General features: G+C 59.1%; 1 protein-coding gene across 3 annotated transcripts in view; it reads left to right on the forward strand.

Moving 5' to 3' along the window:
* Positions 1-15,340, forward strand: part of LRRC27 (leucine rich repeat containing 27) — a 36,876-nt gene extending 21,536 nt beyond the window's left edge. Inside the window, exons 9-12 of one of the 3 annotated variants that reach the window (XR_007460862.1) lie at positions 7,410-7,528; positions 9,225-9,354; positions 10,545-10,980; positions 14,965-15,029. Coding sequence is in view for 2 of the 3 variants with exons in the window: in XM_049645910.1 (XP_049501867.1) it covers positions 7,410-7,528; positions 9,225-9,354; positions 14,965-15,117 (402 nt within the window). In the remaining variant the exon portion in view is untranslated. Of the gene's footprint in view, positions 1-7,409; positions 7,529-9,224; positions 9,355-10,544; positions 10,981-14,964 lie in introns of all 3 variants that reach the window. The other 2 variants (XM_049645910.1, XM_049645911.1) reach the window with 2 other exon arrangements.
* Positions 15,341-17,806: the final 2,466 nt, after the last annotated feature.

The following is a 17,806-nucleotide window of genomic DNA, read 5'->3' on the forward strand; positions in this document are numbered from 1 at the left end:
GGGGGGGGGGGGGGGGGGGGGGAACCAGACGCTCCACGCCAGACTGGGCGCCGGGCCGCTCTCCGCCCACGGGAGGCTCGTGTCTGGCCGGCCGGCCGCCAGCGCTGTCCCAATGGGAACGTCTGTGCCCAGTCCTGCTGCCACCTCACGTTCCTTGTGAGGCCTCTGTCCTTTGAAGCAGAGCAACTGTCACCTGAAGAGAAAAGACACACGGAGCCCTTTTATCCAAGTGCGGGGTCTGGTAGGGTGCCCACAGTCCCGATGCCGGTGCCCACGGGGCTGGCCCCTGGGTCCCCGGAGCGCCAGGTGGAGCCGGGACTGTGACCGCGGCCCTTCACACGGGGCGTGTTTGCTCGTGCCTGTACTTCTCACTAAGGAGACCTGGCCGGGGGGACAGGAGAGCGGGTGGCTCTCAGACCTTCTAGGCCCTGAGACACCTGACTTCCCCGCGGACACTTCCAGTGGTCCTTTACCGTTAGAGCCACATCAGAGCCACAGCAACTTGGGAGGAAGCGGCGCCTCCTGCCTCCTCTCGCCGCGTGGCCTCCCCGGGCGGGCTGCCCTCTGCTCCCTGCCCGGCACGCACGCCTGCCTGCGTCACAGGCGACGTGCTACGTCCTCCCATCCCGTCTTCTCTGTCACCACCCGCATTTTTGCACGGCACGTAAGCATCCAAGATTCGTGTGCCGTCGCTCCAGGAACAGGACGACTTGCACACTTACACCTTCTCGAGGACGCCGTCCGAGCTCGATTACAGCAGCGCGGTGGAAACAACTGGCATGCCAGGAGATGGGTGGCTGTAAGTTGTATCCCAAGTTCGGGGTCACCCCGTGGCCACGGAAAAGGGTGAGCTAGCAGGATACCCCACTGACACGAGGGTCTCGAAGGCATTATAGGGCAGCACGAGCTGAGACCCCGTGTGAGACTCACGCCGGCCTGTGAGACCGCGGCCTGACGAGAAATACATTGTGCTTTGCCCCCACAGACCTGCGAAACCCCATGGGGCCGGGGGTGACGGGCGTGTCTTATTACCGTAGGGAGCGCTGGGAGCCTGCCTCAGCTGATGCTGACGGGTGACTCAGGGTGGGGCCTCGTCACGCGGCTGGTCCCCGGAAAGACCGCCTGAGCGCGGCTTGCAGCTTTCAGCCCCATCCCAACGGCCCCGCAGGTGCGGGAGGGTGGCGCCCAGAGAGGATGTGCGGCTCCTCACGCTTCCCCACACCTGTCCCTTGCGCCCCCACCCTTTCCTGTGAGCCCCCTGCCTGTCCCATGTACCCCCCACCTGTCCTGTGTGCCCCCCCACCTGTCCCATGCGCCCCCCCCTCCCCCCCCGCGAGGCCCCCCCCCCCCCGCCTGTCCCGGGTGCTCCCCCGCCTGTCCCATGTGCCCCCGCCGCTTGTCTCATGCGGCCCCGGCCTGTCCCGTGAACACCCCCCCCGCCTGTCCCATGTGGGCCCCTCCCCCCCCCCCGCCCCCCGTGGCCCCCCCAAACTTCCCCCCGGCCCCCCCCCCCCCCCGTCTCATCGCGTGTGGCCCCGCGAATCGTCCATGTGGCAGTTCCCGCAGCTGCTCCCAGGCTGCAGCCTCCGCTGTGCCCTGAGCTCTGTGAGCTGCTCTAGCGCGTGACTGACCCTGAGGGGCTGTGGGAGGCCTGGCTGGGAGCCGGTCAGCTGGCGGTGAGGGGCAGCTTGGACTCAGGCAGGACGGCCGTGAGGACGTGAGGAGACCCAGTGGTGTCGGCTGCAGGTGGAGGAGAATTGCCACCCTTGTGGGAAACCCCCAGCCATTGACCTTGGGACAGGGTCCTTCCAGGGGCGAACACCCTGCCCAAGGGGCTTGGCGGGAAGCCACGCCGTGCCGGAGGCTGGGAGGGGACGGCAGCCATCCATGCTGCGTCCTGCTTCTTCCTCTCTGTTGCAGAGGACGCCCTCGCCTCCCTGAGGCCTACAAGGTGCATAAAACATTTCTGGGGCTTTCTGAACATGCAGGAAGGAGGTTGTGAGGCTGGGTGTCCCCGCGGGGTCAGGGCTCGGGCTTCTGCAGATGCTTCACCCTAACCCCCCCCCCCCCCGACCCCCCAGCTGAGCGTATGAAAGCAAACCCACACGGCATCCTTGACCTACAGCCAGTTAATGTGCCGTCGAAGGATCAGGACTCTTAGTGGGACCGCGATGCAGGACTGCCAGAAAACAATTAGGAAACCAGTGCTTACAGCCCCATGGCCTCCGTGCCCGGCACTCCTGTGCACGGCCAGACCAGGCTCGGCTTGTCCCCTGCCTCCCGGAGCGCCAGCTCCTGGCCCAGGGCCTGTGCCCCATTGTCACCCAGGCCCCCTGGAAACGCCACCCTGCAAGTGCCCAGCTGTCCCTTCCCGGCCGGCCCCTGGCTTCCCAGCTCTGCTGCGGAGGGGTGCTAGGCTCTGCCGTGGGATCGGGGCATCCCGGCCCTCCCCTCTCCCGCCCACGCACCCCTTCCCACCCGCTCTTGCAAAGCTTGACTACTCCCCTGGCCTCTACCGTTCAGTCAGCAGGTGACCACAGGGAGAAAAGAGAGGCCACCAGGCGGGCGTGCACAGGTTCTGCCGTCTCCTCCCCTGGGCCTCTGCCAGTGCCCCCTCTGTGGCCCCAGTTCTGTTGCTCCCGGCCTCCCGGAGCTTTGCTGCGGCGCACGGACCTCTTCCCTCGGCCGGTCCCGGCACCATTGCCCAGGCCTGCCTGTGGTGCCGCCCCGCTCCTGGACGGCAGGTGCCCTGTTTCCCCTGCAGCTCCTCTCCTCGCGAGCATCCCCCCTGACCCCGTGAGAAGCTGCTTGTGTCCTGCCACCTTCCTCGGGTCAGGCGTCCCCAAGGCTGGCTCTGTCCCCAGGAGCCGGGCCTCATCATCTCTACCTCCATCCCTGGGTCTCTCCGGCGGATGGTCACGAGCAGTCCTCTGACACTGTGTCCTCACAGCTCACGGGCACCAGCCTCCGTGTCTGTGTCTACTGACCGCCCTCCTCACCCTGTTGTACCTCGCCCCCCAGTGCCCTCCAGAGCCTCCTTGTCATCCTACCTAGACCCTCTTCTTTGCCACAGGGCCTTTGCACAGGCATCTCCTCCCCTTGCCCGCTGGGCCCCCACTCTTCCGCGGGTCCTCAAAGCGTGTGTGGCCACTCTGGAAGGTTCCCCTTGCTCCTAGACCTGCACAGGCTCCTGGGGTCCCAACCCCCTGCCGGCCAGGAATGTGCCGGTGCCATCCTCCCCCCCCCCCCCCAACCAGGCTTCCGACTCGGCCAGGCTCTGGCTTCTCGGGCCGGACACACCGGATCCGTGGTCGCCTGTGCCAGGTGTCGCCTGTTGCCGTCGGCCAGGCTCCCCCTCAGCCCGCCCTGCAGGATGCCGATCGGGGCGGACCCGGCAGGGGGCTCCCAGTGGCGGGCTCAGGGCTGCTGGGGGGGGCGGGGGGTGCCCGAGTCAGGCTGGACTCTTCCTGTGTCCGGGCCCCGAGTGCACGCGGCCCCACAGCAGCGCTCCTGTCCCGTTGGCGCCCGGGTCCGGGGTGCACCCGCCCCCTGCCGGCTGCAGGGACCCCCTCCCAGCCTCTCCCCACATCGCAGGGGCGGGTTGTCAAGACCAAGAGACCGCTGAGCCTGCTGGGGCTGCCGGCTCCCGGCCCCGTTGGCGGAGCTGTATCTAAGCGGCACTAACGGTGGAGGCTGGCGACTGGCGCTGCGTGGAAGCCTTCCTTCTGTAAGATGGGGGTGAGATCCACACGTCACGTAAAACGTGTGAACTGTTTTCAGGTGTCCAGTTGAGGAGCACCCAGCACGCTCACCCCACGCACAGCCACCCCCCCTCCGTCCCCAGGACTCTCCCGTCCCCCCAAAAGGAAGGTCTGTCCCCATCAGACACCAGGTCCCCGTCCCCTCCCCTGCCCCGTCTGTCTGCCTGCCCTCTGTGAACGTGACGGCTCCGGGGACCTCGCGAGGGTGGGGTCACACCGGGCCTGTCCTTTTGCGTCCGGCTTCTGTCACCGGGCATCGCGACCCCGGGGCTCCTCCGCGCGTGGCAGGCGTCTCCCTCCCTCGAGGCTCAGGGACGTCGTGCCGTGTGGACGGACCGCTGCGTTCACCCGCTCGTCCCCGGTGGACACTCGGGTCCCTTCCACCTGCGGGCTCCTGTGAATCTGCTGCCGTGGACACGGGGGTGTCTGTCTGAGACCCCGCTTTCAGTTTGGGGGGGGCGCCCGCAAGTGGGATCGCTGGAACTAGCTTCTGTTTGTACACGGTTTACTCTAGTGGGCAATGTGACGTCCACAACACTCTGCAAGAAGAGGAAGGTTATCGTGTTCTGTATAATTTGTGAACCACACGGACATACTGTGCATAGTCGCTGTTGTATTTTGTAGCACAGAAACTCAAAAATATTTGTATGATCTGGAGTGGCAAAAAGCCTCACAAATCAAATAGGAAATACAGAATTTTTGGAACTACAAATAGAAAATTTTAACTTCGGGGCGCCTGGATGGCTCAGTCGGTTGAGGTCGTGAGTTTCAGCGACCTCGTGGTTTGTGAGTTCGAGCCCCGTGTCAGGCTCTGCGCCGACAGTGCGGATCCCGCTTGGGATTCTCTCTCCCTCTCTCTCTGCCCCTCCCCGCTTGTGCGCCCTCTCAGAAAATGAGTAAACGCAAAAAAAGGAAAAAAAGAAAAATTTAACTTTATGAAACTGAAATTTCTAGGCAGCCCAGAGTACCGTAATCAAAGTCAAAAGATACAGGCTAACACTTGTACTTGGGACAAAGGCCGCTGTCTGAGATCTGAAGAACGATCCTGTTTTAAGTTAAAGAGCTCAGTAGGAATGTGGGCGGAGGCAGACAGGCTGTCCCCGCAAGGGACCCCCCAGTGGCAGTAAAGACAGGACAGAGGCTCCTTCTGCTCAGTGGCTGCCACACCATCACCCGCTAGGGCCACGCGTTCCCAGCCACCGTGGCCGCTGCTGTTGCTGCAACGTGTTGGAAAATACCTAAGTTAAAAATCCGAGCTTCTCTGAGCTCTTGGTGACCCCGTGCTTTAATACACGCAGTCTGACTCCTGGCATCCGCGTACGGAGACGCGCGTCTGTGGGCAATGTGGCAGAGGGAACGTGGACCCGTGAACGCCGGCACCGCCGGCCTCCCCAGGAAGCGGCTGTGCTGTGTGTGGGCTCTGTCCCCAGAAGGTGGAGGGCTGGCGGCCTGCAGGGCGTGGGGGCGCCGCTGTGCCTCCTGTCCGTCCCTGCTTGTGGTCCTTGCTTTCAGCAGAGGACTGGGTATGTGGGACGTCTTCCTCCTCGGTGTTTGTACTGATAGCAAACTGTGGCTATATATATATACGTATATATATATATATATATATATATATACGTATATATATATATAAATTCACCTACTGAATTTCTATTTGTCTTCTCTTCCTGTTGGAGAAATGTTTAGGAGTCCTCCTGGGAAAGTGTGGCAGCCCCCTCCCCCCCCCCCCCCCCCCCTGGGATTAAGCCAGCCCTGGCCCCCCCCCCCCCCCCCCCCCCCTGCCCCTCCCTCATCCCTCTCTCACCCCCACCCCCACCCCCACCCCCTGGGGTTAAGCACCTTCCCAGAGTCAGGCACATGAACCAGGCAGACCAGGTCCTGCCCTGCTAATCCACTTAGAGGTGTTGTGGCACATGAGGTGATTATAGACACAGTCTGGGTAGCAGCACGTGGGCCCCTGCAGACTTCAGCCGGAGGAGCCCCTGGTCAGAGCCCCGCCTCCCCTCCCCTCCCCTCCCCGGGAGTCCCCCTGCCCTCCCTGCCCTCCCTTCCCTCCCTGCCCTCCCTTCCCTCCCTTCCCTCCCTTCCCTCCCTGCCCTTCTCCCCACACCCACACTTGCCATGTCTCTCCCTCTGCCCCCCTCACAATGCCCTAAAGGGCGTGCTCTCCTTTCAGGGGCAGGCACATGTGAACAGAGGCACACACACAGACACAGGCCCAGGTGCACACACACAGGTGCCCTGAGGTACACACACAGAGATGCACAGATGGAGACACACAGGTCCCCTCAGGTACACACACAGGCACATGCACAGGTAGGCACATGAACAGGTACATACACACAGATGCACTCAGCTACACACACAGGCACACACATAGGTGTGTACACACACAGATGCACTCAGGTATACACGGGCACAGGTGCACACACATAGGTGCACACACACACACAAGTCTAAAGCCCCCTGGCATAGGGAGAGATCAGTCTGGTTCTCAGGCTTGCTCCCTGAGAGTTGGGGAGTGCCTCAAGGGCACAGGGCCACACCAAAGGAGACATTTACAAAGCCCACCTGCCATGGGAGCGTATCATAGGTGGGAGTCAGGAAAGTGTGGAGGCAGCAGCTGGTTAGGACACTAGGAGAGCCAGGCAGACACCTGGGTGTGGCCCAAGGAGGGAGGAGGGAAGGAAGGCTCTAGAAAGGCAAACCCAGGTAGGGGTTGGGAAGACAAGGAGGAAGGGGGATCCTGCAGGCGATGAAAGGTGTGACTCCGGAGAGGTGGATGAGGAAATCCAAGAGCCCGGGTGACCAGAAATCCTGGCATCAGGTCCTCAGACCCTTAGACGTAAGGAGTACTCCAGCATTTACGGTGCTGCTTGGACATATTTTATGCAGAGCCATAACTTAGAAAGGAAATTGTTTCCAAAATGAATTCACATGGCCTGCGATTCTCAGAGAGCTTCCAGAAACATGTGAACCTTTGTCGCATCTTGCTCTGCCCTAGCTGTGCCCTCTCTCCGCCATCCGTGAACTTGGGGCTGCCGGGGAGGGTCCTGGCGCTACCAGAGGACACGTTTGCGCCCCGCCGGGCATCCCGCGATGGGGGCGGCGCCGCATCCCACCTGGGGCCGGGGACCGGCAGACAGGAACGCTGTTCTCTACCTGCATCCCATGGACCTTGCAGGTCCTCACTTGGAATCGGTGGGCTTTATCAGGAAAAGCCAGCCCCGAGTGCTTCTCCTGGGTTTTCAGCATTTATCCGTGCTGATCCGTGACGTCATGGATCCAAGAGCAGTGAGTTTACAAACACAGGCTTCCCAATGACAGGACGCTTCCTACCTTCTCACGGGTCAGTTGTGCAGGAGCACTTACCTATCAGCTTGAAACTCAGTGATCCAAAATACAGCCGCACCCACTCGAGAGGCGTGGAACCCACTCTAGAGCACGGCCCCTGTCCGCCCTGCGGACAGAATTGCGGGCAGCTCTCCAGGCCCGCTGGCATCCCCCCTCGGACCCTGCCCTCCCACCGACCAGCGTCCAGCCGGCAGCCTCCTCGGAGGAAGGATGAGTCTACTGCCTGCGGGCGGTTGGCTTTGTGTGAACGGCAGCATTTCCTTAGGTTCCTGAAAATGTCTTGCCTTTTCCTAGGTGGTGTCAAAGATTCCCTGTGCCGTGGATTTGGCAGACAATGAGAAAATGCCAGTGAATCCACCCGGAAACATGAGGCAAAGGAAAGAGAAGTCATTGCAAGCAAGTGAAGAAATGAGGTTGGTCCCGGGGTCCGAGTTCAGCCCCGCTGCCCACTGGTGGCCGCGGTCACACCCCAGCACTCACTGGCACCTGCTGGCATCTGGGGCAGGCCAGGGGGAGGGGGAAGGGGAGCGGGGGGCGGGGCAGGGCGGGAACAGCAGCTGCTGGGGGCGTGGCATTTCTGCAGTTTTGCGGTGCAGGTGACCAAGCACACCCCCGATGCTGACCCAGCATCTGCACCCCGGGAATGACCGCTGGGCCCCTCACCCTTCCCCAGCTGCTGCAGACCAGAAGTAGACCTGTGTGCCTGTGCGGGCATGCGCGTGTGTGTGCCTGTGTGCGTGTGCGTGCACGCGCATTTTCCTCTCGGCTCTTTCACTCACAACACACTTGATGCTGTGACTGTGCTATTCTGCACCCTGCACCCCTCCCGGGCACGCAGGGAGAGCCATGGGCGGCCGGGGACACTGCTGGACGGGGCTCCTGTGCCCCCTCTTGCCGGCCCCGCCCCGGGCGCTCCGAGGCCGAGCAGAGGCGAGCTCTGGACGTGGGTGGGGGGCTCATGTGCTCCGGGGAGGACTGGCCTGGCCTGCACGTCCCGGCTCTGCCCACCGCCGTGTTTCCACATTCTGGGGACCAGGAGGCCCAGAGGAAGGTCGTCCTGGTGTGACGCGTGGACGGCAAAGGGGTGTTCTTTTCTGGGGAGTCATTCGTGTTCGTGCCCAGAACCCCGGGGACAACCCTGCAGGTCCGCAGACAGGACTCACCCCAGCCCGTGGAATGGCTTAGATGGAAATGGACGGCATGCAGCTGTCCCCACAGCACACGAGCGTGTGCCCGCGGACCCCGACTGCCCTGTGGGCAGGGCTTTCCTGAGAACCGGGGTTCAGAGGTGCCGACGCTGGGGTCTGTGCAGGGCAGGACTGGAGGCCACCGTCCTGCCTGTGTCCGTTATGCTGAAAAGCAAACAAAGCCGACACAGAGGCTGCTGCTGGTGGGGGGGAGGGGTGGTTAGGGTCCTCGGGGAAGCCCCAGGCAAGGGGGGTTATGGGAGGCAGTTATGTTCCCAGGCAAACACCCCATTCTCCGGGGCCACTGGGGGGTGGGGCTGGGGCCTTGGGAGGCCCCGGGCTGGGGGGGCTGGGGAGGTGGGGGGTGGGGGTGGGGGGTGGTTCTGTTCCTGGGCAGACACCCCAGACTCCAGGGCCTCCTCACACACCAGGCACTGCCGCCCTTCCTGCGCGGCCCAGAATGCTGTGCCACTCTGAACATCCTCGTGTTTAAAGGCAGAGAATTTGAGCCCAAAGCCCTGATGTTGGCAGAGCAAGTATGTCTGAAATCCTAATTTAATAATCCCGTTTAAGGATTTATCACAACTGTGTATTTCCTGTGAAGACAGAGACTGTCCCTTTCGTGTAGTGTCTGTGCACGGCCCTGAATGTGTAATTTCTTACCTGGATGTGAAGTTTTAAAACGTGGCGTGTGTTCTTGCGGCTTCTCACTGCCTGGGCCTGTCTGAGCTGCTGCCCGGAGGGGCAGCGGGTGGCCTAGGTGGCCCCATTCTCGTGGCGACAGCCCCTGAGCCCCAGGACTGCACTTTGGCCTGGAGGAAAAAAGGAAAATTCTCTCTCCCTTGTTGGAGCAGGGATTGCCGAGACTCGACTCTCGACTTGATGTGTGAAATCGTGTCCTCATCACCCTCTGTTCCCTCAGGGCCTTCCGAGAGGAGCTCTGGGAAGAAAACCTAAAGCAGCACATTCAGAAAACGCACGAGGGAAGAAAAAGATTTCAAGGCACGGTGCCACTCAAGGAAATGAGCCCGGCTGCCCGGGACTTGGACATTGTAAGTGCGCATTGGCTCTGTGTAAAAACGAATTGTTCTGTTAAGAATCAGAGGGAACCTGCCGCGCCTCTTCAGAGCACGCGTTCTCTCGATCGTGGGGAGCACCCCACGTGCCTCACGTGAGGGACGTGCCCAGAATCGCGCTTCGTGGGAGGATAAGAGGTGTTTTCTTGGTGTGTGAGGTGCGTGAGCCCCCTGACACATTGTGCCACCTGCCGGGACCCTAGCACAGCCTCCGCTTTATCACCAGGGACAATGGGGACGTGCCCGTGGGGTCCTTGCCCGACGCCTGGTAACCAGCAGAGCCTGGTGAGACCCTGAAGGGGCCTGGAGCCGGCTGACCCCCTGGAACCCATGGGCAGGGAGGCAGGCCCCTTTGCACAGACGTGTGCTGTGTGTGCAGAAATGGTCGGGGTTATGGGAGTGATACCGTGCTCAAGAAAGGTGGCTTCCTGCCCCAGACGACACATAGTTACCCACCCAGCGGTAAGGGGACCTGTCACCTCCCCAGAGTGACCGGCCTCAGGCTGTGCAGGCTGAGCCTGATGCCTCTATGCCCTTGCTGCTCACGGACGCAGGAAAACACGCCTGCTCTCCCCGGCCCCCCGAGCCCAGGCTCACCTTGACACAGCGGCTCGGCACCAAAGCTGCCCACAGAGCCGTCCCCACAGCCCATCGGAGGGCTCCGTCGCCTCCTCTGTCCACGGGGTCCACGGGGCAGGAGGAGGGGAGGAGGGAGTGCAGGCAGGGCCTGGGCTGCGTCTCAGGGACCCCACCCTGTCAGACTCCACCCTCTGCCGGCTTTGCCTTCCCAGCCCAGAGAATTGCACCTGCCCTCAGGTAACTTTATTCTCTCCAAATCCGTTGTTCGTGGCTGTAACCTCCTCCTTAAACACCCCAAGCTCTACCTCCTAAGGCTTCTAAACATCTGTGCCTCGAGCTTCAACTGTGGAGTGAAAGGTCGGTCTGGCATTATGAACAACTGTACTCACAAGTCTGATAACCTAACACGGAATGGACCATGCCTTGGAAGACACCATCTGCCAAAACTCACACAAGAAATGGCCAGTCTGAATATGCTAGCATCTATTAAAGGAATCGAACCGATAATAATTTTCAAGCGAGTTCACTGGAGAATTCTACCAAACGTTTAAGGAAGAAATGATACCATTCTCTATAATCTCTTCCAGAAAATAGAAGTGGAGGGGAAACATCGTAATTCATCCTATGAGGCCAGCATCACCCTGATACCAGAACAAAGACGTCACGTATGAGGAAAACTACAGACCGGTGTCTCTCCTGAACACAGATGCGAAAATCCTCAACAAAATATTAGCAAATCAAACCTAACAATGTATAAAAGGAATTATACACCATGACCAAGTGGGGTTTGTCCCAGGTGTACAAGGCTGGGTCCACATTCAAAACCCATTTTATGTAAACGTATCGTCACCTTGTGGCCGAAGAAGGAAAATCACACGATCGTATCATTTGGTGTGGGAAAAGCATTTAACAGAATCCAGCACCTGTTTGTGATAACTGCTTGTAGCAAACTAGGCACAAGTGGAACTTCCTTGACTTGATAAAGAGCATCTACAGAAACTACAGCGAACATCGTACTTCATGGTAAGAACCTAGAAACTACTTTTCCCCTGAAGGTCGGGAACGAGACCATTTCTTTCCAGCATCACATGGGAAGTCCTAGCTACTGCAACAAGACAAGAAAGGAAAATGAGGTAGATTAAGAAGGAAGAGTTAAGACTACCTTTGTTTCCGGATGACTTAGTTGGCTGTGTAGAAAATCCCAAAGAATTGAGCAAAATCTCCTGGAACTAATAAGTGATTATGGCAAGGTTGCAGGATCCAAGGTTAAGATGGAAAAGTTAGTCACTTACTATATACCATCAGCAAACAAGTGAGATTTTAAATTAAGAACATTCACATTAGTACCCAAAAACTGGTACTAGGTACAAATCTAACAAAATATGTACAAGATCTGTGTGAGGAAAACAACAAAACTGATGAGTCAACTCAAACAAGAACTAAAGGGATGGAGAGGAATCCCATGTTCATGGATGAGAAGGCTCAATATCATCAAGATGGCGGTTCTTCCCAAGTTGATGAAGACATTCAGCAGAATCCCAATCAAAGTCCCAGCAAGTTATTTTGTGGATATCGACAACCTGCTGCTAACGTTTACATGGAGAGGAGACAAAGGCCCAGAATCGCCCACACAATACTGAAGGAGACAAGGTTGCAGGACTGATACTACCCGACCTGCAGACTCACGGTAAAGTTACGGTAATCAAGATGGCGAGGGGTTGGCGGAACGGTAGACGGATGGGTCGGTGGATCAGAGGGAGACCCACATAAGTGCAGTCGACTGACATCTGACAAAGGAGCGAAGGTAACACAGCGGAGCAGAGATGGTGTTGGAACCGCTGGGCGTCCACGTGCAAAATAGCGAATCTAGACCCAGACCTTACGCCTCCCCGAAAGTGAACCGAAAGTGGGTCACAGAACTAAATGTAAAATGCAAAACTGTAAAACTTGTAGAAAATGACATAGAAAATGTGGGTGACCTTGGGTTGCCAGGGAGTTTTTAAATAGAACATCAAAGGCACCACAAAAAAAATTGATAATGACTTCATTAAGATTTAAAAATTTGTCTCTGCGAAAGATACTGTCAAAAGAATAAGATGCCAGGGGCACCTGGGTGGCTCAGTCAGTTAAGTGTCCGACTTTGGCTCAGGTCATGATCTCATGGCTCATGAATTCAAGCCCCACATAGAGCTCTGTGCTGACAGCTCAGATCCTGGAGCCTGCTTCAGATTCTGTGTCTCCCTCTCTCTCTGCCCCTCCCACCTTGCACTCTGTTTCTGTCTCTCTCAAAGATAAACGTTAAAATAGGGGCGCTTGGGTGGCTCAGTCAGTTGAGTGTCCAACTTCGGCTTAGGTCATGATCTCACAGTCTGTGAGTTCAAGCCCCATGTCGGGCTCTGTGCTGACAGTTCAGAGCTCGGAACCTGCTTCGGATTCTGTGTGTCCCTCTCTCTCTGCCCCTCCCCCACTCACGCTCTGTCTCAAAAATAAATAAACATTTTTTTAAAAGTTAAAAAAAAAATAAGATGCCAAAGACTGGGAGAAAATAGTTGCAAAAACACATCTACTAAAGGACTGCTTATCCAAAATATAGAGAGAAAACAACCCAATTAAAAAGTAAGCCACAGATCTGAACAGACACTTCACCAAAGAAGATATATAGATGTTAAGTAAGCATATGAAAAGATGCTCAGTATTGTATGTCGTTAGGAAATTGCAAATTAGAACAGAGAGGTACCACGCACACCTATTAGAATGGTTATAATCCAGTCGCGGACGACACCAGATGCCGGTGAGGATGTGGGTCAGCGGGAACTCTCGTTCATGCCGTGGGGACGCCAGACGGCACAGCCACTTTGCGAGACAGTTTGGTGATTTACTACAAAATTGAATGTACTCTGAACTTGAGATCCAGCAATCGTGCCCCTAGGCATTTTCCCAAGAGTTCAAAACTTAAGTCCAGACAAAAACTTGCTCACAGATGTTCATAGCAGCTTCACTCATAGTTACCAAAACTTGGGAGCAACCACGATGTCCTTCTGTAGGTGAGCGGATCAATAAACTGTGGTCCCTCCAGACCGTGGAGTACCATTTGGCCCCAAAAAGGAACGAGCTGTCACATCATGACTAGACCTGAGGGAGCCTCACATGCATATCGCTGAGTGAAAGAGCCCATCTGAAAAGGCTGCAACTGTATGACGTTCTGGAAGAGAGAAAAGTCTGTGCACAGTAGGAGCCCCTGTGGCTGCAGGGCTGGGGGACAGAGAGATGAGCAGGCGGAGCACGGGGGATGTTCAGGGTGGTGCCAGCTCTGTGACAGCACAGTGACGGACACCTGTCATTATACATCTGTCTGGGCCGGCAGAACGCACACCAGGAGTGAGCCCTGCTGTAAACCACGGCCCCTGGGTGACGATGATGTGTGAGAGGCAGGTCACGGAGTGTAACGCGTCCCGTCTGGTCTAACAGGAAGCTGAAACCTGCAAAGGGCCAGGAGAGAACCGGGTGGCCTCACCACCGGGGGGTGGGGGGGCAGCAAGGAATTCTGTCCTCAGACTGGCAGGCCAGGTGCCCACGGACAGAGGCATTCCCACGCAAGGTCTCACTGCGTTCCTTTCTGCGCGGCCTTTCTCTGGAAGCTACTGCAGAGTGCATCCTTCCAAATCAAGTCAGCAGAACGGGAAAGGAGTGAGTGTTCCAGAAAAAAGGAAGCTGACCCAAAAGAGAGCCCAGGAGCCCCCCCCCCCCCGCCCCCCGCAGGCTGTCGGCTGTGCAGGCCGCCAGCCTGGAGCTCAGGGAGGAGCCCCGAGGGTCTCTCCAGGGCAGACAGATGGCTGAGCATTTGACCAAGGAGACAGGATGTCGAGAGGTTCCCGGACAAGTGTGTCGAAAACAAAGCAAATCTTTCTGAAGGAGCGGTAAGGAATTGCACGACGGACGTAGATTTCTGCAGGGAAGAAAACAGGCAGCACGGCCGGGGCAGCACAGGTCCGCTCGTAGGCGGGTCTTTGACGGTACGTGCTGTAACTTGTCCTCGTGGTTTCCTCAGTGACGTCGTCTTCTCTCTAGCTGACTGTCGTAAGATGACGTCTGGAACACACACCACATACAAAATCGGTGTTACTCAACGGTGTGTGTTATCGGCAAGGCTTCTGGTCAACAGAGGCCTAACTTCTGGGCCGCTCGTACAGTTTGGGGGAGTTAGTAGTTACACACGGATTTTCTGCCGTGCAGGGTTGGAGCCCCTAATCCCACGTCGTCCAAGGTAGTGATCGTTACCCAGCCATGATGACGTGGACCTGAACGTTAACCCACGGTTGTGACGGATCCGTACTAGGGGTCTCGGTGCCTGGGCCGGAGGGCGGTCCGGGTTATGCCCTGGGGAGGTCCCAGCACTGCAGACACGAGTACTCGCTGGCCAGCTTCTTGCGGGACGGGGACAGGAAAGAGCCTGCCTCCTTGATGCTGGCCGCTTTATCCCACCGAGGGCCACGGAGCCCCGTCCACCACTTTTCCTGGCCCAGCAGACTGGCTGAGAACGTGGGATCTGGAGCAGCACAGGACTCCCCGCTGGGCATCTCCTTCCACTATCAGGGACCCTGGTCCTGCTGCCGTGTCTGTGGGGTGAGGGTGCAGTTGAGGCCCTGCCTCCCCAGGACAGGCACGAAGCTCTGGAGGGGTCATGGTCAGGGATGGTGCCCACGTCGGCCACATGAGGAGCCCCTGCTCCTGTCTTCAACCCTCCACGGACTGGCATTCACTCAGCTGTGGGCAGATGTCACAGGCGGGGCCCGGGTGGGGACTCCGGGAGGCGCAGCCCACGGGCCTACCCGGAGAGGTCACTGTCCCCCTTGGGAGGGAGGGTGCTCAGCCGGCTCCCCTGCAGACCCCGGGACAGGACAGAGCGCTGCGCACCTGTACACGGTCCTTCTGTGTGGACGGGGCTGTGCCCCCACCCCGGGACCTGCCAGCTGGGCTAACGTCCACCCCCTCCCTTTCTCCCGAAAGGCCAGGAAGCTACAGGATCAAGTGATGGAGCCGGGACCGGGGCCGACCTTAACTAGAAGCCACCAGTTTGCGGCTCTCGCTGGGCACCGTCCACACCACCCACCTGCGTCCCAGCCCCAGAAGATATTGTTCCACATGAAATACGGAGTCTGAGGACGGTCGCGAGTGCTAATGAGTGAGGATCCCTGGCGCTGACAAAGACTCTTCAGACCGAGGAGTGGGTGCAGCGGCTCGTGGGCCCTGCCCGAGTGTCCTTCCCTGCGAGCACGCCCGGGGCGTCCGCTCCAACGCCACCCCCTCCCCCCCGGGTCTGCGCGGCTTTTTCAGAGGCTGTAAAAGGGTTAAGCCAGATTAAAGGAGAGAACACCAAGGACGAGCCACCGGGTGTGCACTCCCGTGCCCGTGTCTCTGCCCGTCTCACCGACGGCACGTCCGCGGGTCAGCACCCGGCCCTCCCCTCTGCCCCCGTCAGCCCCTCCTAGCTAGCCCTCACCCAGGCTGCTCAGACCCTCCTGCAGGTTCAATAAATTCCTGAGACCCTCCTGAGTGTTCAATAAATTCAAGGGCTTGACCTTGAAACTATCTTTGATTTGGCTTCTCAGCTCCTTGACCTCTCGGTGGGAGGGAGGCAGGGTTAGACCAGGCCCACCATGGGGTCCAGTGACCAACCCCCCAACAGACCCTGGCTTGGTTTTGCACGGCTACTGCCCTCGAGGGGTACCACCTGATCTCTCGTGGGGGACCCAAGCCGCCCCCAGCGTAGCACCCACTTGACTCGGAAGACAGGCAGGTTGGAGGGGAGGGAGCCTGGGGCAGTGACCAGGGACACTCCCCACCCCAAGTTCTTTCCCTTTCCTTAGGTCAACCAGTGGTTTATTTATTGCTTCTCCTAAGTACTCATTCTACCATTCTATGATTTGTTCATTTCGGTGTTTCCTTCGTTGATTCTGAGCCTACACAGAGGTCACTGATCCTGCTAGCACTGGTGGGGGGCAATTTTAGAGTCCTATCCTAGCTTGGCTGCTGATTGGGCCTTGTGGTTGGTTCCCTTGTAGATTTGGGGTGTCTGGGGTGGGGGTGCCCTCCTCCCGGTGGAATTGGGGTGTCTGGGGGTGGGGTGCCTTCCCCCCTGGTGGAATTGGGGTGTCTGGGTGGGGTGCCCTCTCCCCAGTTTAATCGGGGTGTCTTGGGTGGGGGGTACCCTCCCTCCAGTGGAATCGGGGTGTCTGGGATGGGGGGTACTCTCCCCGCTGGCACTTGACCGACCCACTCCTGCTCCTCTCCTGTTTGGTCATCTGACCTCCATCCTTAATCTCTGAGTGAGCACATCTGTGCTAACTGCCTGGATGGTGCATCCTGGGACCTCGAGGCCTTTTCTGCCCAACAACCCTGGGAAGGGGGAGGGAGGAAGAGCCAGAGGAAGGGCCGGGAACCCCTGGGGGGCAGGGATTGTGCTAGGAAATGGGATGGCGTGGGCTGCAGGGCCATGGCCGCTGTCCAGAGCAGTTGGTGCAATCCGGGGGCCTCTGCACGTGGCGTCCCCCACCAAGGACCTGCTCTCTGGAGCCACCAGGGCTGACACCCAGGCCTTGGCGCAGTAACCCAAGTTTCCCTGCAGGTGGTGCCTCGAGTTAGCCAGGACAAGGCACACGGCCGCCACAGAGCTGCAGGGTAGGGGCTGTGCCCTCTCGCGCACACGCCTGCCGCCTGGGCCCATGTAGGGCCCCCCCAGGGGCTGACATCTGCGGTGTCTGTTCTCCCACCGTGACCAGGCACCTGCATCATGACAGGGGAGCCCTGGCTCACGTCTCACATCCTTGGATTCCTCAGTGGTCCTGGGCTAAAATGAGGGTCAGGCCCGGCCAGCGCGGCCCCTTCTCTTCCCGCCAGCCACCTGCGCACGGTCAGGTGCAGGTGCCATTTGGAGCCCCCCTGCGCTGGCCACTGTCTAGCCCAGGAAATACCGGCATCCAGGTCTCAGAAGGGACTCACAGTGTGGAGGTGTGGCCAGGACGTGGGCCCTGGGCCTTGTGGGCAGAGGTGGAGCCCCAAGTAACCACAGGTGGTCGTCAGGTGGGGGAGGCCGTGCCTGGAGAGAGCAAGAGAGACCTGCGCTGAGGTGGGCAGTGCAGGGTGGAGTCCTCGTGCCGGGTCTGGCGGGACGCGGACTCTGCAGGCCACCGCGGCTCCTGGCGTCCGGACAGAGACTGTTTGCGCCAACCCCCCCGGGGCAGGACGCCTGAAGAATCTCCCTGGCCGGGTTTGCATGCTTCCCAGTGCACAGAAACACACATTATTGGGCTGGAAACAGCTGACAGTAGCCTTGGGGAGCCAGAGCCCGTGGGGAGTAGGGCTCACTGGGAAAACAGCACCCCCGGCATGACACCATTAGCTTCCATTTCTTCCTGGTGGGACAGAGCAGGGAGGAAGCAACCGTGGGCCTTTTCAACCCTGGGGGTGGAGAGCGGCCCTGCCCCATCTCCGGGCTCCCCCATCTCTGTCTCCCCATCTCTGTGCTCCCTGTGCTTCCCCATCTCCGTGCTCCCCCTCTGTACTCCCAATCCTCGTGCTCCCCCCCGTGCTCCCCATCTCCATGCTCCCCCATCTTTATGCTCCCTGTGCTCTCCATCTCTGTGCTCCCCCATCTCCGTGCTCCCCATCTCTGTGCTCCCCCATCCTCGTGCTCCCTGTGCTTCCCCATTTCCATGCTCCACCCTCAGTGTTCCCTATATCCGTGCTCCCCCATCTCTATGCTCTCTGTGCTCCCCATCTCTGTGCTCCCCCATCTCTGTGTGCCCCCATCTCTGTGCTCCCCGTTCCTGTGCTCCCCATCTCTGTGTTC

Source organism: Panthera uncia, chromosome D2 (genome assembly GCF_023721935.1).
Source record: "Panthera uncia isolate 11264 chromosome D2, Puncia_PCG_1.0, whole genome shotgun sequence".
Classification (NCBI taxonomy): domain Eukaryota; kingdom Metazoa; phylum Chordata; class Mammalia; order Carnivora; family Felidae; genus Panthera; species Panthera uncia.